This window comes from Parasteatoda tepidariorum, chromosome 5 (assembly GCF_982258835.1).
Source record: "Parasteatoda tepidariorum strain Cologne lab strain chromosome 5, Ptep-v5.0, whole genome shotgun sequence".
In the NCBI taxonomy this organism is placed as follows: domain Eukaryota; kingdom Metazoa; phylum Arthropoda; class Arachnida; order Araneae; family Theridiidae; genus Parasteatoda; species Parasteatoda tepidariorum.
In genome coordinates, this window is record NC_141759.1 from 47,616,687 (window position 1) to 47,642,118 (window position 25,432).

Below are 25,432 nucleotides of genomic sequence, written 5' to 3' on the forward strand. Positions count from 1 at the left end.
ATAATTTGCCCATTGTTTTGGAAATTTTATTTATTTATTTATTTTGTAAGTTTTTCTTTAATTTTAAGACTAAGTACTTTTAATAAAACTTAAATTTTATTTCTTCCCAAAATAATTTTTAATTACTTAACAATATTAATTGTATAAATTCTCACTTTAAAATAAAAACCAAGCTTAAAAAAGGACAAAGAAAGGGAGAAAGAAAAAAGGAAAAAATAAATAGCGGGTGAATTTCGGTATTTTTTCACGATTTTTCGCTATTTTAGGAAATTTTCTGTAATATAAAATAACAACTTTAATTATTGAAATTTGCCGCTGTGTTTGTATTTAAATAAAGAGAAAAAAAATTAACAAAAATAGGAGAAAAAATTTTTGAACTTAAGGCTGTTTAATTATTTTTAGAGATATACTTGAGTTATCAATATTTGCTTGTAGCTAGCATCGATTAAATTAATTCTTTCAATCAACTTATGTGTCTTAAGCTGAGCAAAAATAGGCAGTTGGGTTATTTCTGGTACATGTTAAACTTTATATATTTTGAATGAAGCAATGAACAATGATTGTACTTCTACGCGCGTTATATTAAATTTAAAATAATTGCTCATAATTCTGATTTTTTAGAAAGATATTTCAATGGCTTCTTTCTTTCGACAACAAATTGCAAGAAAGGTAATGATTTTAAAAGGAAATAATTAACGAGAACTTCGACAGCCTTACTCTTTTTTATTTTTATTCAACTCAATGGAATTTCAATTTTTTCTTTCTTTTTCAAAAATATATTTTTATAACGAAAACTGAATTCTCTTGTAATTTTTTGAATGAACTAGTTTATCTCAAAAGACTTTCAAATATTAGTATAGAAATATTTCTATGAGTACGTAACGGCAATATTTTCAAATACTATTTACTTGTTTTAGGTTTTACCCTTTCTAAGGAATAACGAAGGTTCTAGCTCAGTTACTCCCAATCTAATCTCTTCGTTTATCAAAGTGAATCGTCGCAGCAAGTAAGTATAAGTTCAATATTGTCCTTTATTTTAATTTTTTCAATTGATAATTTTTTTAATTTATTAACTTTAAATTAAATGAAATAGATGCTACTAATACAGTTAAAATAATTTTTTTCTGACTTTAAGGCAGTAGGAATTAAGATTTGAAAGAGAGTGTCCTAAAACTGTGTTTAATACAATTGCAATTTTAAAATTAGGCTATATTTCACCCTTATTTATTCTAGAAGCCATGATGCTAAGTTTGTCAACATGATTGAAGAATGCCGAAATGGGGTTTACATGGTTTCAAATGTGACAATTTTGCAATCATTAATGACAAAAAAATATCAATTGTGATAACGCTGTGATCTTTATTAAAATTGTGTATTAAAAATATAATACAGTGGGTGATCGGTTAACGAACATAATCCGTTCCAAGATTATGTTCGCTATCCGAATTGTTTGTTAACCGATCATCGATTCACCATAGACTTCTATGTAAAATCGATTAATTCGTTCTGGAGACCCAAGAAATTAAAATTTAAAAAATGTATAATTTCTTAGTAAGTTTTTTAAAAAATAATACATACATATAGTCTTGCATATTAATCAGTTCTTTTCATTTCATGCTTATGGGGCGTTGAAGAACATGTCCAACGTCGATTGCTTTTCTCTCTTCTTCAGGATTTTCCGGAAGTAATTAATAGCATTGTCGTCCCTACTGACATCAGCTTGGTTTGCGTGCCATTCTAAGACCATTGCTCTGACATCCTCCCACTTTTCAAAAGATCTTTAATGGCAGATGTCGGCATTGGTCCTCTTTCGTCTTCCTCTTGTTCAGAAGGAGACACATTTCGCTGTGTTTCTTGGTGTTCTTCATTCAAAATTTCTTGGAGTTCTTCTGTCGTCAGTTCATCTTCATGTCCCATTATGAGTTCTTCTGTGTCATCCTCGTTCACCTCCAATTCCAGATCTCTAGCAGTTGTCAAAATTTCAGAGGTGTCTCCCTGATCACCTCCGTCTCTTTGAACGAAGGAGGGACACAGCTTCCGCCAAGCAGAAATCAACTGTCGCTGTATGACTTCTGACCACGCCTTTTGAATGATACGAATAGCTTCAAGAATGTCAAATTTTTCTTTCCGAAACTTTTTTAAAGTCATTGTTGAGGAGAAGTGGCTTGCCTCAAAACACCGACGGAACAGCGCGCGAGTGTGCAATTTCTTGAAAGCCGCAATAACCTCCTGATCCATCGGCTGAATCAGCGAAGTCGTATTCTGAGGTAAAAACTGAACTGTCAGTCAAGGAAAGTCTGTCAACAAATTATCTTCAAGATCCTTTGGGTGTCCTGGTGCATTGCCCAATAGCAGCAGTGCTTTCAACGGCAAGTCATTGGTATCAAGGTAGTCCTTGATGCTCGAGGCACAAACTAGCCATTCTTTGAAAAGATACTGCATGACCCATGCCCTCTGATTCAATCTCCACATTACTGGCAGTTTGCTCTTAATTATGGAAATTTTTTTTGAATGCTCTGGGATTCTCAGAGTGGTAAAGGAGAAGTGGTTTAGGCTTCATATCACCACTAGCGTTCGCTCCCAAAAGTAACGTTAATCGGTCTTTCATAGGTTTATGCCCAGGAACACTTTTCTCATCTTTCGTGTTGTAGGTACAATTCGGCATGTGCTTCCAAAACAAACCAGTTTCATCACAATTAAATATTTGTTGTGGACGATACCTTTCTGTTTCAATGAATTCTTGAAATTTTAGACAGTACTTCTCAGCTGCTTCTTTATCTGCACTAGCAGACTCATCATCTCATCATGCATTAATACATGTTTAATTCCAGACCTTCTTTTAAACTTAGTAAACCAGCCAGTGGTAGCCTTGAATTCTAACTCCTCGGATGACGAACCTGGAGTTTGCTCTTTCAATTTCTCAAAAATATTTCTAGCCTTCTCTTGAATGATAAGCATACTAGTTACATCTCGTTTCATTTCCCGTTTATTTATCCAAACTAAAAGCAACCTTTCCATTTTATCATGGATGGCACTTTTTTGCTTCGCAGATGTGATTTTTGTTACACCTTCATTGTACTCCTTCATTCTCCACAATTCAAGTTTCATTTAGTAATTATCAATATACTAAGCATGCTTTAAACATTTCTCCTTTCAGTGATCTTATTTTGTATGCAAAATGATAACAAATGTTTAATATTAATTTTTTTTCAGGCCGAGAAGTGTTTGTTAGAATTTGTTTTGTTCATTATCTGAATATGTGTTCGTTGTCCGAACACAAAAAATCTTTCTTGAAAGTGTTCGTTATCCGAACACAAAAATCTTTCGTGAAAGTGTTCGTTAACCAATCTGTTCGTTAACCGATCACCCACTGTACTATGAATATTACATGGAACAATAATTATTGAATACAATATTGTTATAAATTTTAATATATTTTTTTGGGGTAGTGAAAATATTGACAACATAAAAAAGGTACAAATTTGAAAGACCTAATGCTAAAGATCAATATTTATTGACAATACTCATATTTTATATGGATCAATGTTCATGTAGACTCAATATTCAACATGGAAAATTAGTTGCCCACACATGGTCTCTTAACTCACAAATACCAATTTTTCCATATTGGTATTTGTTTACTCTAACTATAATTGTCAAGGCACCAAATTTTTATGTATTTGAAAATTTTAAAGAAAAGACCTGTAGTAATTATGCTGAGGTGATTACGAGTTATACCAGGGATTCCTAACCTATGACCTGCATGCCAAAAATGGCCTCCAAAACGTTTTAACTTGGCCTCTCTGAACTGAATAAATTTATATAAGAAAAAAGAGTAATAAAAAGTTACCTACTGATCTAGTTTACTGCCTTTCGCAAAGCATGTGAATGGAGCCGCAATGGCTCAGGGGATAGAGCGTTTGCCTTCCAATGACGCGAACTAGGTTCGAATCCCAGTCAATACGAATTCCCCATCCGGCCTACACCTAACACAGTGCTGACTTGAAATATCCTAAGTGGTTAAAGACGGTTCATGTGTTAGAGTTCCCTTGCCATCAGGCTAACCATAGGAGGTTCTCATGGACTTCCTCTCCACATAACGCAAATGCTGGTTAGTTCCTTCAAAAAGTCCTCCACGAAGGCACAAATTTCTCCCAATACTTGATCCAGGAGTTCCCTTGTCCTCCAGACTGGGTTCAAAATTACAAAGCTATATAGTTGATCATTAGTAGTCGTAAGCCCGAAAATTGGGTCTGCAATTTATCTTTATATTTTTAATAAAAATGATATGATTTGTTTATTAGTCATTTTTTTTTATAATAAGTCTCCACCATCTATTTCAGAAATAATCCTGAATTACTGATGTCATGGCAGAAAATAGTTCATTATTCACCAGAAGTAGAAGACTGGCTTACATTACCAAAACTTGTGAATCTTCTTAGAAACCAGGTAATACTACAGAGAAATATTACTGCGCAAAATATGTTTTGTGGTTTAGAAAATTGTGTCATACCAAACACACACCATCATGCATATATATGCATTTATGTTTCATATATATCTGTCTGCAAAGTTTAAAATTAGGCATCCTATGTCTAACATGTATCCTGTTGCATAAGTCAAACCCCTATTTTTACCCCAATATGGCCCAAATAATAACCAATAGATAATAATTTATTGATTACGAGATAGCAAATTTCTAGTTTGACGGATGTATAACTCGACCACTGAAAATCTAAATATTTCTAAAATTATAATTAACCTGGTCTGTTTAGAAGAAATCTGGGTCCGTTAACAGACCCTTCACAATTATAAAAACGGACCCTTCACAAAATAATTAATCTTTCAATCGGATTCTTCACAAATTTGTTTATCTTCATTATTGTTTTGTTAATCCAATAAACCTTTCCCGGAGGAGGAAGACGGTAAACTGAGTTTTCCAAGTTTCCCTAAGTTTAAATTCCAAGTGTAGTATTCTAAGAAAATATTTCTACTTTTACAAACAGTGTGCATATTCTTATTTATATTAAATCATAATTTTTTTGGGGGGTAAATAAATAATTGATCAATTTATATTTATTCATAAAATTAATTAATAGAGTATTATGTAAATATAAATTTATTTCTTGCAATTTTTTAAATAAAATAATATAAATTTAAGAATTGTTTAAGTTTAGGTACCTAATGCGTAACACATTAAAAGTGATACATTACTAAGTTGTATTATTTAAAATTTGTCAATTGAAATTATTAAAAATGTGAATGATTTTGTTTCTATTATTCGTCCGAAATGAATACTCTATGTTGAGCAGTATAGGCTAAATACCAAATAACAGGACCCTATTTGCACAAATTCACAAAAGCAAGACCCTGGTTGAAAGAATGTGGCGTAATGTTTGTTTTATATTCAAAAAATATGAATAGTTTTTTCACAATTTTACAAAAACAGGACATTTTACAAAATGTCTGGACAGACTTCTGAACCTAAAAAAGTTATTAAGTCTACAAAATTTTCTCATTAAAAATACTTTACATTGTTTTCTTAATAAATATCCACGCTGCACTCCTATATGTCAAATGAGATTAGACATGTGTCAAAATGTGAATTCAAAAGTTATTATAAAATATTTTAAAAAGTGTGGAATTTCAAATTTTATGAATAGGAGTGAAGGCTATTTTTTTTTCCGGACTATGCAACTGAGGATGAAGGAGAATCCATTGCTAATGTTATTGAATCTGACACAGTTGATGTTTAAAAAAATCTTCATATGTAAAGATAATCAGAGAAAATGCAAAATTAATTGTATAATAAATAGATATTAAAAATAGATTTGGAGCAGAATAAACTGAAACAGAGTTATTCATATCTATGTCATTGCTTATAATGCATCAATATTTCAGGACCAGTGAATGTCCGACTTTATTACCTGTGTATAAGTCAACCCCCCTGATTTTCGCAAAGTTTTAGGAGTTTAAGAAACTTACTTATAATCAGGGATGAGATTCTTCCGCGGATTCGCGGATTTCCGCTTTTTCTCAGATTTTTCCCGCTAATTTCCGCTGAAATTTTTTTTGCACAAGTTAAAATATTTTATGAGGAATTTAATTTTCCACGGAACGAAATTATTGAAGTCCTCATTCCTCCCTCTGAAGTTTCTCTAAAAATCATTTCCTTGGGATAAAACCGGTTGACCTTTATACAGGGATGAGATTTTTTTTGCTTTTGTCTCTCGAATTTCAGCCTTTTTATCAAAAACTCAGATTCTCTAAAAGTTTCGTTTTTTTTTAAAATGTATTTATAAATATCCCATTTTCTAAAAAAAAATTCAGTCGTTGAAGTCAAATAATTATATTTATTTACGATTTTCAAAGAAAAATAGAAAATTCAGCCCTTCCGCATGTTTACTTATATTAACTATTTTCTCCGATTTCACGCACAGAAAGTAAAATTTTCTGTATCTTTTATCCGTCGGCGGAATAGCTCGTATTTTCGTAATTTAGACGTCGCTGCTTCTTGTATTCTGGAGTGAAAGCAAACAAAAAAAAAAGCGGGAAAAAATAGAGGTGCATTTGCGGTGAAAATATTTATTTGCTCATTCAATTAATCTTGTAAATTTTTATTTATTGTGTAAACAAAAAACAATTCAAACAAGCCATTTAGAAATCCCAAGTCCAGACTATGCAAATCCAATGTCGTGATTCGTTTTTGCGGTTGTAATATCGCGCGATTTTAAAATTATGCATCTTGATCTAAAAATTACGCATCATGATTTGTAGTTTTGCATATCGGGAAGCCTCATATCGGCCTCATATCATAAGCCTCATATCGGGATTTATAATCACATGGTTTATAAGTTTAAAAATCGCACTTTTTTGTCAAATTTTTGATTATATATATGTATATATTCTTGGATTTCCTCTTTTTTACTTTCTGACTACTCTCATCCCTGTTATAATACATTGAGATATCAGGGAATTTTCATCCCAAGCATTTCATTAAATGCTGATTGCTGGTCCATATGCAACATTAAAAAGTTTCAATAATTGCTAAGGCTTTCGATTGTATGCTAGATGACAAATTTTGTTATAATAGAGCAAAATGCACATTATTTGAGCTATTTATTATTAACAAAGTTTTAAATTTTGCATTCTTTTGAATATCTGGAAACATAACCGAAACAAGGAGAGAGGGGTGGTAGATATAGGATGTTTTTTATTTATTTATATTTTGCCACAATGCTTTTAAATCCGTGTTGTAGTTTTTTCTGAGTTTTTTCAATACAAATGTATGCCATATTTTGAAGTTTAATTTTCGCTAAAAATTACTCAGAATATAATTATAAAAGTCTTGAAACTAAAATATTCCTTTAATTGTTTAATTTTAAAATATATCTGATTTTATTATTTTAACTCATCTTCAAAGTATTACATTATTGTTTTAATTACACAGTAAAATTAAAAATACAACTTAGAAATTCTTTCTTTTACACAGGGCCTTCCAACTGCAGAGGGTGTTATTGACATTGGATTAAGTGAATCTCCTTTAGGACTGACATTTACTGTTGATAAACATGTATATTCCAAGGTATATAAATTATTTACATTTGCTCTTGCAATGGTATATGCCTAATTATTTTACAAAATTGTTCAATTATTAATTTTGAAGAACAGAATCTTCTAACTAAACCTCCATAACTAAACTAAACCTCCATAATTATCTGCGAATTTCCTTTAGGGTTGATAAACACTTTTGTCAATGGTATAATTTATTTACATTTGTTCTTGTACTCCAAATTATTTTACCAAATTGTTTCATTATTGATTTTAGGAAACTAATCTTTTTCATTAATTTATTAAACTCTCCAACCATTGCAATTTTCAATAGTTATCATTGTTACAATGTTTCAATAATGGTCATCATTTCTATCACCGAATTTTTATTCCTAATCCCTTTTTATCTGACTAGAAATAAGAAAACTGAAAAAGATCTGGTTGAAAATAAGAAAAGACTATTTTTCACAAATCCCCATACCCTCAATCATTGAGATACACACCAACTGTACTCGGCTGGACAGTTGCTAAGGATGGACCACAAATGGCTGCATAGCACATGAAAAAATAAGGGCAGTTAAATGCCAAGTGAAATAGAAGAATGCCGGAGTGTTTTTAGGACATTAAAAAAATGTGCTCTGATACCCAAAAGGTTTGAAATGCATTCAAGGAACAAACTAGTCGTTTTGTCCTAAAAACGTGAAAATAAGAAGCAAATACTATTTGTGCCAATAAGGGGCCAAGTAATATGCCAATATGGGGTATTACCACCATGGTAGCTGTTGGTGCAATTTGTCCCATTCCTATGTCACTATAACAGAGATGCCAACTGCTCCGGACACGCCGAAATAATTAAAAAAACGGTAAATAACTACAAAGTAAATTTTGCAAATATTTAACTATTTTTGCTTGCTATTATAAGGTATAGCATGACATAAGTACTATAAAGTGGTGAATTATATAAGCCTACTAATTTTTTAGAAATAGTGGTGGATAAAATCTACTAAATTGAATTTATTAAACCAAGAATCCCAATTGATGAACTACCACTTTAAAATATATATTTGCTGTCCGGAGCAGGTTGGCATCTCTGCTATAATAGTGAGAGTGTCCTTCCATGTTGGGGCAATCTCAACCAGCATCCCACATATTTTCAATGGGATTCAAATCTAGAGAAAGTGGTGTAAAGATGTGAATTTTATATTAGATTAGGTAAATCTCCTTTAGGCCTAAAATTTCTTTAAACACCATGTGCAGAAAAATTAAGCTACATATTTCCCAAAGAAGAAGTCTTCTTTTATCAGACAGTTAAAAATACAATAAAAGAAAATGGGCAGTAGGAAAATAAATGTAGAAAAAAAAAGCAACATAAGGTAGGATAAAGGAATTAGAATAATCAGCAAGTCAGAAACAACGAAATAACAAAGCTAGGGAAAAAAGAATAATATATAATAAATATAAATTTTTTAATAATAATTAAATAATGTAAATGTTTTGCATCCTTGCCATAAAAAGTACACAGGGTGTCCAGAAATAAGAATTTAAATGAGGGGAAGAAAAAAAAAACTATCGAGATCTGACAGATAATAGAATAAAAAACACCTTCAAGTTTCATCAGTCCGTTAAACTTGCTTTATGATGTTCTTTATCACTAGCAATTCTACAGATTTACATAGTTTTTGTTTTTCATGAACTTTATTATGTGACCCTGTTTATTATGTATTCTGGTATATGGACAGTAAATGCCTGTGATGACTCAATGGTTAAGACACTGAACTGTTACCGTAAAGAAATGGAGTTTGATCAAAAGTGGCAGCTTAAAGCTCACTCAACTCAGATTGATAGGCATCAGATTGTCTGCATAGTAAAAGCAGTCTGTGCTCATTGAGGACCACATTGCCTCAATCATACTTTTGGTCACGAAATTGTACAGTCTTAACCTGACTCTCCTAGCCCACAGTCGTAATAAGCAACCTGTACAAGAAAGTCAACTAAAAATTACATTTTTCAATTTTTGCTGATTTTTAAATGTATTTCTTCTTTTAGTTGCATTAACTTTTTTTTCTAGCTGTATAAAAAATACTGTAAAATATTTTTTTTAAAAATTTAAGACAAGCTGTCAACCTTGTATTACTAATTTTTTTGGAAATTGGTGGAAAATTGGTTCTGGTGAACTCTAAACTGACATTTTCTTTGTTAGAGTTTATTTGTTATTTTGGATAGGACCAGAGATAACAAAAATAAAATTAAGTGATTAAAATCAATAAGTGAAATAAAGTTACAATGTTATGATTACACAAAAATATGATCAAAATGACTCGGTTGGCTCTGTTCAGATTATAATTCTTCAAGTTATAAAAAATCAACTGTATATTCTTTTTTCTTTTTTTTTAATATTTTTTTGGTAAATATTATAAATATATATTTTTTTAAACTACCTTTTCATACAAAAACATTCACAACATATTTTTTAACATTTAAAAACTAAATTATCTCATTTAATTCTTATCTCAATAAATAAAAATCATAAATATGATGATTAATCTTAATATTCAATAGCCTTGACTTAAGTACAGAATAAAATCTATTTGTAGTGATTCCCTCTACATCTAACACATTAGCATAGAATTCAAAAACTGCTTCAAGGTTGATAAATGTTTTTATACTATTAAAATTTGTTATTATTTCTCACACTTTTTTTATACTAACACATTTGAAAGCTTAAGGTTACGAAAAAGAACCATGACCATAAATTTAAAGTGATTAATCGCCAATACACGGATTTCTTAACTTTCCTTGGTGAATAATATTGTAACATGTACATGATACTTGCATTTTTAATTTCTTGGTCGATGGAGTTGTCCTGTGTGATTTGTCCCTGCAAACACACCTTCTGGGCTATTTTCAAAATTATTTATTTGGTTATTCATATATATATTAAAAATGAAGATTAATTTTTATTTTAACAGAGTTTCATATTTTCAAAATTAAAAGAATTTTTTTTCTTTCAAGTTTGATTTTTTATTAAAGCAGTTTATGATATTTAATTGCTTCCCTATATCAATTAGGAGTAAAATAATGCACAGTTAAAAATGAATCATCAGCATCTTAAAAAAACAAATTGATATTTATCTTCAAGTATTTTTTTATAAAACTTTTAGGTTAATTTTTATTTATTTCTTCTAAATTATTACTGTTCCTACTAAATTAATATTCTGTTTATTTTAGATTGTTTTGACAGATATTTGTGAAAATGAAGAATTTTTGGCAGTAGATAACTCATTTTTTCATAATACTCCACTTAAGAAAATTGCTGTGCATTTCAGGTAATTGATGAATTATTTTCTATAGTGCACTTTTTTTTTCTTCTTTTTTAAAGGAGCTTTGAAGAAAGCATTTTATTTTTAAATACTGCCAATAAATAAAAACTTTTCTCTTTATTTCATAATAACGTGCAACACTTGTCTGGAATACTTGTTCAATAATTTTTTTTTAAAAAAAAAATTTTTAAATTTTTTTTTTGCAATAACTATTAACATGTAAAGATATTTTTCAAGCATGGTGAAATGAATTCTGTTTTTATGAGATGATTTATAATAAGAACTTATTTTTTTTATAAAGTTTTTTTTTTTCTAAACTAGAAATTTATCTCTAGCTCAGCTTCTATCAATTTCTTTTTTTTTTTTGTGTGATTCTTTCATGTTTCTTATTTGTCATGTGTTTATTTTAAAATTTGTTTAATTTATAAATTTAACTCTTTTTAACTTTATTTTTAAGATTATTAAATGTCAAAACTAAAAATGTATGAATTTTTTTTTTTGTTTACATATTGTCGTCAAAACATATGTCATAGTTTAATTTATATTTATGTGGTCTTTCATTACTTTTAATTTCAACTATCTCTATTTGTTTTTTATTCTATGTAGCTTGCCTTCAGTTGGTGAAAGGTTTAACATGAGTGATTTTCGTACTATTATCCATTGCAATTTTATAGAAAATATCAGTACATTTTTTGGAAATCAAGTCAATAAAATATACTCCATGGCAGATTGGAACCTAAAGTCTGGTAAATTTATGATTATGAATTAAAAATATCTGCATTTTATGATGATATAAATGTTTAGTAATCTAAAATTTTTGCTTTTACCACTATCTTTTGCAAAACTCTAGTTCTCACTTAAGTTGCATTAGCTTTGTTACACATTTGTGGTAATCTTAGTAGCAATTTAGGTGCATGAAAACCCGTAAATGGGATTCTTTACCTACATCCAAGTTTCACAAAGAACCTTTCCAAAAAATGATTCATAAACTAAAATAAGACCTTTACCTAGCTACTCACATGTACCTTTGACAAAGTTCGAAACTCCTGAAAAAAAAATTTCTCTTTGATTAATAATTTATTTTGTTTACATCCTTTCAACGCAAAAGTAATTTTCATGAAAATTCGCTCTTTTGTATTTATTATTTTTTTATTTTATAACCGTGAGTGAACAGCCACTCCAATTTTGGGGTTTACGACTATTAATATTCAACTGCGTAGCCTTGTAATTTTGAACTCAATCCAGAGGACCTCCTACAAGTATAGGGATAAATTTGCCTTTGTGGAGGACTTTTTTATGCAGCTAACCCACATTTGCATTACATGGAGAGGAAGACCACAAGAACCTCCCATGGTTAGCCTGATGGCAAGGGGACTCTAACCCATGATCTGTCTACCGCTGAGGATATTTTATGTCAGCTCTGTGGTCGGTGCAAACCAAATGAGGAATTCATAGCGACTAGACATCCCTGGGACCTCAGTTGACCTCATGTATTTATTGACAAAAAAAGAAAAAAACAATAGAATAACCTACAAAGCTAACAAAAAAAGAGGGGAATGTGATACAACTTTTTTTAGCAACCAGTATTAGCCATGGCAATTAATGAAAGTTGTGCAATAGTTAAATTAAATGTACAATAGCAGTAACGTAGCTAATAATATTAAAATTTCTTTAATTTGGTTGAAATTTCTTTCTGTTATTTTGCCTTTAAAAAAAATAAAAATACTTATTTTCATGACAAATAAATTTTATAGAATTCTAAACTATTTTTTATAAAATTAAAAAAATAAGACCCAATTAAGGAAACCTGAATTGGCCTCTGAACCCAAACATGAATTATAGTTTTACTCAAAAAAGTTTAGTCTAATTCTTTTAATGTTTGACTTGAAAAAGCCCTTACCCTTTGAATTGGGTTCAAAAAATCTAAGTTCTTAAAAGAATGTTCTTAAAATTCTACATCCAAACTTAAATAAAATGAAAAACTTACTGTGAATACAAAATCTCAATTAAAAAAGTATTCGCAAACAATTGATTAACTCTTGTATCTAAATTTCAACCTTTTCATTTTGGTGAAATTAGCTTGAAAATTACAGATTTTTTCAAACCATTTTAATTTTTATAATTAATATTTTAATTTCTATATTTAGTCATACCACAAGGATGAGTTTGTTAAAAAAACAGAAAAGCTGAAAGTAGCAATCCAAAAATGTTATGTGCGAAAACACTTTTTAAACAAGCAAAAAATAACTGAAATTTGAGGGAGAAAAAAGTTTATATTAAAGTGTATGAATTTATCCACAGAATATTATCAACATTTTAATAAAAATGTCAAAGGGAGATTTTATGTATTCATTTAAATTATGTGAGTATGAATCTCAATATGTGCTTTTTAAATCACTCGAATATAAATCTTGATATTTAATTTTTAAATCGCTTGGATACAAAACTCGATAGTTGATTTTAAAAACGTGTGTATACGGATCTCGATGTCTAATTTTAAAATCGAGAAAATACGAATTTTGATGTTTGATTTTAAAATTGCATAAGTTTGAATATCAGTGTTTGATTTTAAAATCACATGAATACAAATTCTGGTGTACAAATTTAAGTCACTTGAAAACAAATCATATTGGCTTTTGAAATGCATGAATACGGAAATATTTGATATAAAATTGTGAAAATGCATAACGCGGTGTGCAATTTTAAATCCCGTAAATATTAATCTTCATGAACAATTTTAAATCATGTGAACACACAAACAATTTATTTCGGTATTATGTAATCATACTTGAAACTTTATGTTGCTATTATTCCATTATTCCAACATAGTTTGAACAGTTTTCCGTCGCTGTATTCTTTGACCTGTAAATAATGTGCCATTATGTTAACTTGCTGTAAATTAATATTTTGATTACAACTTAGAAAATGTATAAAAACTGATTAAATAGAATGATAAATTCGTTAATTGATAAAGATTCAGGTTATACACTGTCAATTTGGAATTGTCATTGTTACAATAATAATTAATACATCATAGTAATTCATTAATAATAATACACCATAATCATTCACTAATTAAGTTATAAGTTTTGTCAATTAAGTTGATGTTTCTACATTTGGGTTTGCAATCCAAGTCTTATTAATATGAATAATTTTGGCACAATTTAATCATAATTTTGACTTCATGTAGACATCATAATCAAGTTCTCTTCTGTTTTTTTAAGATAATTTTAATATTCTTCAAATGCTCTATTTTTTGACCTGCTGTCATATTAGTGGTATGACATAAGTTAACCTTCTGCAAATTATTATAATTTATCATTAAATTTGATAATTTTTACTCCATAAAGCAGCTTTTATGTTTACAAAGATAACCTTTATTTTAATTTTTTACACACAAAAAAGTCATCAAATTTGTTTTTAAACATATTCTTCAATTTTTTTCCTTTCTTCTTTTATTAAATTTTTTGTTATAACTAAAAATCTTATTAAAAATTAATATTCAAGGTGTATTATAGCAGTATGTGTCATTGACTTTTATCATGAGAACTCACAAGTTTTAGATTGTTTTTCAATGTGTTTAATTGTTTTTTTAAATAGGTAAATTTTGTTGATGGATTTAAATAGGTACTACTCTGTTTCTAGGGATCTTAAAAAACCTATATCACTATATGAATACATAGTTTAGTATCATCACAGTGCCTATTACCACAATTAAATAAGTATTGCTGACAAAAATTTTTTGCAGCCATTGGATTTTAAATTTTCATGCAGATTCTATTTTATTGATATATATATACATATACAGTACAGAACCCGTTATCCGGAAATCAGAAAAGCGGAAAACCAAAAAACCGGAACGAAATTTAATAAATTTTCCAGCCATTTTTTTAAAAAAAATGTTTTTTTCCTCATAAGATTTTAGGATTTTTCTTTCTTTTTTGAAAGATGTTTACCTTACCATCATTTTGGAAATAATCATTAGTGTATTACTTCATCGTTTTTTCTTCTTTTTAAGATTATTTCCAAATATTTTTTTTTTAAGTTGGGTTTAACAATAAAAAAAACAGCTTTTTGTAGCGATTCAGAAAACCGGAAAAATCAGTTATCCGGAATAGCGATGGTCCCGATCGTTCCGGATAATCGGTTCCCTACTGTATATATATATATATAAAATTTAGTTGTCGATAAACTTAGAATTTAGATAAATTTTGGGAAAAAATCGAAATTGCATAATTTATGTTATGGTGCACATCAAAAATTATTTATTGCAATCTATAACACCCTAAAGCTAATTAGGTTCATTATTTCGTAATGATTAAAAATTGGTATTTATTTAAATTAAGTGAAAAAAATGTTAAATAATATTAATAAATAGATTAAAATGCTGAGACCAGGTAAATAAATAAATGGGAAAAGTAAGATCTAAAAAAATATTGCATTAAAAATTATCTAAAAATTATAAAGTTTTAAATTTAGTTAATTCTGAAAGAAAACAAATTTATTTATAAACAATTATACTGTCTGCATACGGTTGTAAAGTAGCTCATAACATGTAAATTTGCAATTTTCGTATTTAATTTTAAAATTTTTGTACTAGACTGCTTTTAGTAATTCCATTTGAATTCAATAACATGCATAGAACAATAAAATTAGTACAATTTTTGTTTTTTTTTAAATGCATGAAATTTAATACAAAAAAATTATTTTTCTTTACTATTCTGTAAATTCTAAACATATTTCAAGGTGACAAATTTTTCGCCAATGCGTATAATTTTAGCAACATTTGTGGAACATTTGGCAACAATTGTCAATTTATGTCACCATACCGGCATATATGTATGTGTGTGTGTATGTGTATATATATAGTAATTTTCTCATCTATTGAAAAGAGAGGCTATACAACTGTGATTTATTTACGTTTTTAGCCAGTGAAAGTTTCCTTCTTATATTAGTCATTACAGATTGTATAAAAGTTTTGATTTTTTTTTATTTGAGCCAGAGTTTTATTTTTTCTTTTGTTTATAGACACTTAGGTTCAAAAGAACTAGTACTGATTAAAATTTATAAAACTGTCTAAAAAATTTTGTTTTGAATGATAAAATTTTGTTTTCAGCTATAACTCTGACAGGTTTCAAAAAGTTGGGAGATGAAAAAGAACTCCTTAATAATCCAGCAAGTCATCTGTTTGAGGTATTGTACCTTTTTTTTTTTCTGATTACCTATGGGCAATTCCACGAAAAGTAACTCAAAATTTCAAACTTCAGCAAACTTGACATATTTTATATCATCATTTTAAAACTTTAAATGTATGTTTTAATCTTAGGCAGCATGATTTCTATTAGCATTTAATTAATACCAGCATTTATAGCTCCGAACTCATGTTTCATTTTTGCAAGAATTATAGGAAATAAAGGCCTTATTTTAATGCTCCATTTTAATATTTTATAAAATATTTTAAGCTTTAAACCTATTTTGTTAAATTTCTTGTAACATTTTACTACAATTATGTACTTAAAAAAGTAATTCTTTGATGAAAAAAAATTTTTGCTAATTTTAGAATTTCAATTGTAAAATTTTTTGTTACGTTCGTACCATAAATAAAGCAAAATGTAAATTTTTGTCAAATGAAAGCGATATTTTTTTTTAAAAAAAATTCTGACTCTTTTATCACTTTAGTAAAATGTTAAATGCCACAAAATTTTTTTCTTAGCATGCAATTTTAAATTTGTGTTAAAGACGGGACATTTTATGTTACTGACGTAACATATTTACATTGTTACATCATTGGTGCCAATATTTAATATAGTATTTGAAAGAGACTAAATAATTATGTTTTTTAACTTTTGTTATTTTTAATTATTCTAAAATTCAATTCTATATAATTTAAAATGTATTATATGTATAAGGTTTCAAATGAAATCTTTTACTATGAAGTTTATAATATTTTGAAAAAAAATTGTATTTTGAATATTGGCAACATTATTTGATAACAGGTCTCAAAATTAATGGCTATCCGATGGTCCAAGACTAATAAAATGAGATTCTGACCACCATAAAATAATTAGCACTAGTCCCCCAGACCAGAAATCAATTATTTTCATTTTCCGTCTCATGTTTTTGTTGATGGTTTTTTTCACAAAATAGCGTATTTCATCATAATTATGATGTTACGCAGAGTCTGTATTATAATTTTTTATGTAAATTCATTTTTTTAAACTTATCTTTATGTAATCATTTCTTTTATAAAATAAAGTATTTGTTTTTCTCAAAATTTTTTTAATAAAATTCTTTCTTGAGTATAAAATATAGTCATGAAATCATTAAGACTATTCAATCTTAGTTATAAATCATTTTACTTTTGCATTCTTTTATTTATTAACCGATTCAATTTTTCAACAGTTAATCCATAATTTAAAATCATAGAGTGTTATATCCAGAACAAATTAATTTGCATTTTTCATAGTTATTAAAAGTCACAATCTTTAAAACTTGAATGTTTTTAAAAATGTAACAATTTTCAAAATTTATATGAAAATACTTTTTTTTTAATTTCCTTATGATTTATGGAAATATGTAAACGATTGACCGCTTTGCAATTTTGGCATTTGTGTGAGTTACGCCCATAACAGTCAGTATTTTTTTTAAAAATTTTAAAATTTATGCAGGTAGAAAAGTTTAAGAAAAAGTACAAAGGACCACAAGAGTTATAACTACAAAAAATATCCAAAGTATTTAATGGTTTTTTAATTAAGTTATATGCATTTAAAATCTACAAATCTTACTTTTGTAGCCGTGAAATTGCCGCGAATTTTTTTTAAATAACTCCTAGTCTAATTATCCATATGTTTATTTTAGTATTCTTAGTTATTACTATTCTGCCCACTACAGTTCAAAACCACCCATTTTACTTTATAACCTCTTGCAGCTATAGTTATAAAAGTGATGTCTAGATTTAATAAAGTGGCTATGCACAAATAGATGAAACTACTTACAACTCCAACTTGTAGTAAACTGAGGAGCTGTCATTTCTATTTCAAACTGTACAAGTTATGAGGGAAAATTTTTCCTATCACTATCATGGTGTAAATTCGCCTCTTCACTAGTGTAGGAGTGCTTCTCAGTCCTCTGTAAGCTCTCTACTTATAACAAGGTATACCTACATTGGATACCTGGACATATGGGCATTCTTGAAAATGAACTGGCTGATGAAGCAGCACGGCTGGCTCCAGTGTAATTTTCAGGTGCCCTGAACCAGCCTTGGAATTCTCTCTCACATCATTCAGGGCAACTATATTCAAGTTGTATGGCAAAATTGCCCATGCGCTATGGCGTAACTCGGATGGTCTGAGACAAGGTAAAAAGCTGAATCGCGACTGTCCTAGTGTACGTCAAAAAGAGCTTCTTAAGCTAAACAAGCACAGTTTGAGGAAGTTCATTGGTCTTCTTACTGGACACTGCACCCTCAGGAGACACCTATACATAATGGGTATTGAATGTGATTCTCTTTGTCCAGGTTGTCATCTTGAGGAAGAGACTTTACCACATATACTTTATGATTGTGAGGTTTATTCTGCACAAAGAATTGAGCATTTAGGGCAACATTGCATTATGGACTGGGAACTGCAAGGCATTCCTGTCAGGTGTTTGCTGAACTTTATTTCAGCTATAAAGCTTTCTTGTTGATCATGATTTAGAGTTTGGGTTCAACAGACCTCAGGTCGATGTACCCTGCTCTTTGGAGCTGCCCGACCTCTAAGTCTAAGTGTATGAGGGAAAAGGGAATTACAAAATTATAATACATTAATTAATTGATTGAATTGGTACAAGTAGATGCCTGGTGAATATTGATCCTAAGAAAAGAACGCAGAAAGCATGCTCTTAATATTTAGAATTTTCTATGATGTGTGGGATGAAATGGTCTTAGAAAATAATAACTAGTTATCTCAAGTTGCATTTGTTTTGAATGTTCAAAGCTTTAAAGTTTTGAAGATCGAGAAGTAAAGATATCTTGTGATAATTAATTTTTTCCTTATTAAGATCGTTTCTTCATGTTTCATTGTAAGAAATTCTGAACAAGCAAATGTGAACGTTTCTTAACATTAACTTTTAGAAGATGTCTATTTGTACTCATTTCTTGATGCTCTATAACTTTGTATTTCACTTTTCCCCCATATCTCTTTCCGATGTCTTACATAGCCACTTTATTACACACCAAGCTACCACTTTAGTAGCAAAAGCTGCTGTTGTTCCAAAGTTGAAGACAACCTGTATGAGTAAATATATACAAAAATGGCAATATCATTTTTAAGTGTACTAATTCTTTTTTACTATTATGATCATGTGGATAAAAATTGTGTCCATTTTAATAGGTTTCTAAAATAGCCAAACAGTTATATGAAAGTGACCCAAGCTTTCAAAACGAGGTAAATTCTTGTTTTAAAGATGAAGGTAATCATAGTTTGTTTGTTATAATAATCTCTTTTTGATCAAACAATTACTTATTTTGACTTATGCTTTTTATTTCTTTTCTTTTTTTAAATCACAATTAGATAAATGTTCTGAATGGTTTAATATCAGAAATTTATGCTGGGAGCAATACACACCAGTTTTTGAGGTAAAATTTATATTTAGTAATTATATATATATTTGTAACGTAGGTAAAATTGCTATGGGCAATATACATTTGCAAATACTGTAGCCAGGAGTATATCCCAGCAGCTCCCAATCTGAAATTTTTTAATCAATTTTTTTTAAATTGTAATCATTAAACTGTTCATAAATCTACTCAAAATAATAGAATTCTCATGGTGTTAGAAAAGGCTTTTAGGTGCTTATTTTAACTTAATATCTCTAAAATCGCTTAGGATTGCATATTTTTTATAAGTAGTCTTAGTAAAAGTCAAGTCCTTATTTTCCTTTTAAAACAGAATTAATTTTAATGCAAAAATTTTATTGCTCGATTGTCCAATTTCTTTATAGAAACAAACTGACCATAAACTATGTACTTGGGAAAGTTGTCTATGAATTGAAACCAAGTCTTCTGCAAGCACCACCCTTAATGCGGTTATGTGTGCATATACCTGCCCATATTTTAAAAATAGAAATGAATATAGTGTAACTTTCTGTTATTTTTTTTTTAAAAAAGTAGACTTAAATGTGTTTGCATATTAATATTGCTTTTATGAATCTAAATAAACTGTAAAAGCATCTCACTTAATCAAAAATCATATATCAAATTGTTAAATATAACTTATGTATATATACAGTAGAGCGCCGATTATCCGAACCCTTATTATCCGCACTATGTCAGAATTCATTTTTTTGTTTTTAAGTTTAGAATACTATTCAACTTATCGAAAAATTTTCTAAACTTAGAAGAATAAATAATGTCCACTACATCTGAATACCTTATTTAATTTACAACCTTTTTTAGCAGCTTTCTTATAGTAACCATACATACATGTATTGTTATACAGTTAAACCTACATACCCCTTAGCCCTATTCAACTGAAAATTATCTTCCAAGAATGGGAGCTTCATTTTGACAGTCTACAATGGTAGAAATGCGAAAGAAAATAAAGAAAAATGTGGTAAAATCATTAATTTACAAAAAAAAGTAATAAAAAGCTGAAATATGATTTTAAAAAAATTCAAAATGAAAAAAAAAATTTTAAGAAAATAAATAAATAAATGAAAAATATTTAAAAATTTAAGAAAACATTTTTTAAACGCACCAGAGATATTTTAGATAGTACTACCAGTCCTAAGTCTGGAAAAGGTGTGAAGGGAAGTTAGTGCATAAATATTAATCATTTAAACTAGATTTTAAACAACTTTCCAATTATCCGAACTTTTCATTATCAGAACCACGTTCGGTCCCGAGCAGTTCGGATAATCGGCACTCTACTGTATATATATGGTTCTCCAAACTTCTATTTTAACTTGTTTCAAACTAATATTTTTACTTAGAATCACTCCAATCTATCTTTCAAATAATCTATCAGACTTATATATATTTATTTTATTTTACTTACATCAAAATAGGCATTTTGTCAAAATCTTACTTGCTTTTACTCTCTTTAAAATTACTTTTAATTAAAAAGACAACATTTGTATTTATGTTTGAATTTATATGATCATTAAATTGCAAATTATCCAGCAATAGAGAAAACTGGGAATTATCGGGGAAATAGTTAATTTTGGAAATATCAGGAAATTTCTCAAAAATGTTAATACTATTTATATTGCTTGTAAAAAAATATAATAGTTAAAATTTGAATAAAATTATCGCCTCAAAAGATTATCTGCCTATGAAAACTGTGTCAAGACTGTAAAACTACTGCTCTTAATTGTACTAAAATTACTGAAATGCTCTTTTTGTTTTCCGTAAAAGTGCCACAAAATATTTAACATTGATATTGATGTTTTGTTAACAATCCTCTTTGATCAAATTTTAGCATCCCATTTGAAATATAAATCATGTATTATTTTTCTCGCAGTTTCTGTTTTTATTATTATTAAATATTTTCTCAGTTTTGTAAAATGATATTTTAATTTATAACTCGTATTTGTTCTACCAGAAATAAACTTATTGCTTTAAATTGCTCTAAAAATATGAACTATAGTGATTTTCGAAAACTGTATTTTAACATTGCACAATCTGATTTTTAATTTAAACATAGTGGTTCATGGTCACTGAACTTTAGTATCCTTTTTGAAATATGCTTAAAAATTGTATAGCATTTTTTTCCCATGTGATTTCTGGGGCTAATATAATGCAAAATAATCATATGTGATGTTTTTCAAAAATATAGGTAAAACGCTCCTTATTTCACAAGTGATTATGCGTATATGTTATTTGCAAACAATACACAATTTTTAATTTCTTTATTTTAGAAGTTAGATTTAAGTTTTGATAATGTTCGTTTTGATTCTTCCTTTTCATCAGAAGTTAAAAAAGTATATGAAGATCTTGTTGCAAAGAATTTGATTATTCCTCAACAGTGAGTAATATTTTAAAAATTCAAAGCCGTCCTTTATATTTATATTATATTCCTTTATATTATTATCATACCTTTCATATTGTATGGTTGCTGGAAAAGGTTTTGGCAGGAGGTAGTAAAGTAATCTACCTTACATACTTATGTTTGAATTATTGATTTTTCATACAAAAACAGTTAAGATAATTAAAGTAGATTGAAGTATTAAAATTCAATATTTATGCTTTAACAATATTTTAATATTTTTAATACAATATTTTATAAATTTTTTTAATATTTATGCATTACTATCTCTAAGAAAAATATTTCTCATAGACTTTATATATTGACTGGTATATTTATACACTGTGTTTGTTATTTATCATATGTGTTCTTTTTTATTTTAAAATGGTGCTAATTGAATGCATAAAATATAATTATTTTTATCTAATAAATAATGTATAAAAAGAACACTAGTAAAAAAGGTAGTGTTTTGTTTTTTAAGCACCAGACAAACATTGATATCAGCTCTGGTGTCATAATGGTTGTCAATTTTTGGCAACAACCTGGCAGTAGTACACAAGAAACTAAAAAATAAATTTATTTATTAATAAAAACACCTCAGAAAGGGGCAAACTCAAAGGTAAGAAACCTCTTTGGCACTTTGGTGCCTTAGAGATTGCATTTGGCAGACTTAGAATGTGATACTGAAATGTCTTTCAAAAAAATAATAAAAATCAGTCAAGTTAAAGTATTTTGTACCCATTTAAAGGAAAACAGAATTTTAAATTTGTTTATTTATTTTATCTTTTATTTATTTTTTGCATTTGTTTAACTATGTTTTTGTCAAATAATAACATTGATTAAACGTTTAACATTTTTTTAAAATTAAATATACTATTTTGTCTACAGTTACTATGACTACTTTTGCAAACATTTTGAACTGAAACAAGAAGCCTAACAAATCTTTATTTAAGTACTATCGTCTCTACACTTCTTTTAAACATTTTATATCACTGTGCTGCTCATCTGCAACAAACACAAAAAGCATATGTATTTTCACAATTATTGCAATTCTGCAACATTACTTTTAACACATATTGTTCTACTTTTTTCTACTGTGGTGATTTTTTTAATTGAAGTTCAATTTGTTGCTTACAAGGATACATGTATTAGTTTTGGTAATATAACTCAAACTGAAATTTGGATTGAAATTTTTGAATTCTTGAATATGTGAGGCATTTTTTACAATGATGCAGAAATACAACAATCAATATTTTGTAGTTTTGCATTATGTTATTAAAATGCTTCAAACTTTTTTTTTTATAAATTTTTAATTTTATAATGTAGTTTTTTTTTAAATATTTTTTGTGCTTCAAATGATGTATTCTAGTACATTGAATTTTTTTTTCTCAAATCAGAAGTGTTGAGATAAAGGGCTAGGTTATAAATTGTAAATAAGCAAAAGTTAATAAATTGTTGAAATTTTAAAACTCAATTTTAAACATAAAAACATATTACAAATTCACCTTTAGAAAGTCATCATTTTATTGTGCAATGTATAGAAATATTATTTTTATATTACCCATTATTAACTGTAAATTTTTCTTTCTTTTAGTGATGGTACATTGAAAGCAAATTTTATGAACAATCATAAAGAAGACGCCGCATCTAATTCTCAGATTTCAAAATTTTTTATTTACAGTCTGTGCAAGTCAGTTACTTCATCATCATAATATTAATTCTTTGACAATTTTGTTTTATCGTTTGTATTTTGACGTTTTTATTAGTAAGTCAAAACTAATTTGAGTAATTTTTTTTTAGTGCTATACATTCAGCTATTCATACAGAAGCAACTTATAATTTTGATATTTTATATTATGTGGTGAGTATTTTTGTTGTGGTTATTATTATTTAACTAAACACAGAAATTCATAAACATCACTTTCTCCTTTTTAATATATTTTGATGTACAAATATATTAAGAAGGAGAATTTTGTACTATATTTGTTTTTACTTAGTATCAACAGATGGAGGGGTGACAATAGCATGAGGCAATCAAACAAGACATCAATTCACAACTAAATAGGCTAAAACTTAAAATCTTGTATTTCTTTTATTGGATATTATTTTTTATTAGAAAATTAAATTTTTTATTTGATAAATATTTGTCTTGTGTGGAATATTTTATTAAAAAAAGAGCAAAATAAGAGTATTGATACAAGTTAAATATTAACATTTTATGTCATTAAAATTCAAATCTTTTTGCATTTAAGAAATTTTAAAAATATTTTTTTGGAAATATGAAATTTTTATAAATGAAAAATTTTATAATTTTGCAAGTGAATAATTAATCTGACCAATTTTTATTTCTTGCAATAATCTTTCGTAAAAGATTTTTATTCTAAGAGAAACCCACGAAACATATTTGCTAAAACTATTTTTCTGGATTGGTTAATTCTGCAGATTTATCTAATCCTTAAAACCTAGCTTACTCCTTGGCACTACAGCCTATGATGTATTTTGACCTCTCTTACAACACATCTCCAAACTTCTCTGGTTTGATTAATTCTGCAGCTCCCCTGTCTGTAAAAATTATGGTGTTTTTTCAAAAAATGGAGGAAAAAACATTTCTAGATCAAATTATCTTTTTAACTTTTGTAATTTCAGAATTTTTATTTATTTTTTTTATTTTATTTTATCAATTAAAAATTCTAGCTGAAGCAAGCCAGTCACTGGCGTATTGTTTTTATTCCAAAATCAGAACAGAAAAATCAGGAGTATTTCTTTCCTTTCGGATGAATGAGAAAAGTATCTTTAGAATATAATTCTGCAGAAAAAAAGAAAAAATTATCTGCTTTTGTATTTTTATCAGTTATTTTATTGCTTCGACTCTTTCTTTACTCTGATTTTTAAATTAAAGTATATAAATGTGAAAATGCAGAGTATAACAGTTTTGATTGTACTTATCATTTCAATTAATGTTATTATAATGCTTTTTTAAAGTTATTGTTGTGTTTTTGGCGTAGAAAATAGTAACTTCCTTAAGTCATTCTTGGAATTAGTCATGAAAAGACATGGATTTGAAAATCTAAAATGTAGCAGATACCCTGCATATTGTTGCTATGAAATGATTGCAAAGATGTGTTACCTTAATAATTTTTTTATATAGTTTAGATCCAAATTGTTTAATTTAAAAAAGAAAAAAAAAGCTTGTGTCAATAATACATAATGTATTACTATCTCCGTAATTGTATTATTATCCAGGGTGCCAATGAAGTCCATATTCACCCTTTTAACTGCCAAAAGCTATTGTTTTAAAAGTGGTTGCTAATTACAGTAAACTCGCTGTGTTACACAACATGAAAAACAACTTTCCACACCACTTAGTGTTTAGTTTAAGATTTTGAAACCCCTTTAGCTTTAAACATCTGACATAAAAGTATTTTTTGTTGTTATTTGTAGGGTTCAGACCAGTTAGGCGACAATTGCTGCTGAAGTTTTTACAAATATTGCTAAAATCATACACATGTGCAATGAATTTGTCGCCTTGAAATATGTTTGGAATTTACAAAATAG

At 28.2% G+C, this 25,432-nt stretch overlaps 1 protein-coding gene across 1 annotated transcript in view; it reads left to right on the forward strand.

The window, feature by feature from the left end:
* Positions 1–498: 498 nt before the first annotated feature.
* The window catches only part of LOC107447757 (putative arginine--tRNA ligase, mitochondrial), a 35,829-nt gene continuing 10,895 nt past the window's right edge, over positions 499–25,432 (forward strand). Inside the window, exons 1-12 of the mRNA XM_016062758.5 lie at positions 499–669; positions 918–1,006; positions 4,344–4,449; positions 7,493–7,585; positions 10,780–10,877; positions 11,478–11,617; positions 15,988–16,064; positions 19,244–19,322; positions 19,424–19,488; positions 21,771–21,877; positions 23,472–23,567; positions 23,678–23,738. Of these exons, the coding sequence (XP_015918244.3) occupies positions 634–669; positions 918–1,006; positions 4,344–4,449; positions 7,493–7,585; positions 10,780–10,877; positions 11,478–11,617; positions 15,988–16,064; positions 19,244–19,322; positions 19,424–19,488; positions 21,771–21,877; positions 23,472–23,567; positions 23,678–23,738 (1,047 nt within the window). The 5' untranslated portion in view covers positions 499–633. The remainder of the gene's footprint in view (positions 670–917; positions 1,007–4,343; positions 4,450–7,492; positions 7,586–10,779; positions 10,878–11,477; positions 11,618–15,987; positions 16,065–19,243; positions 19,323–19,423; positions 19,489–21,770; positions 21,878–23,471; positions 23,568–23,677; positions 23,739–25,432) is intronic.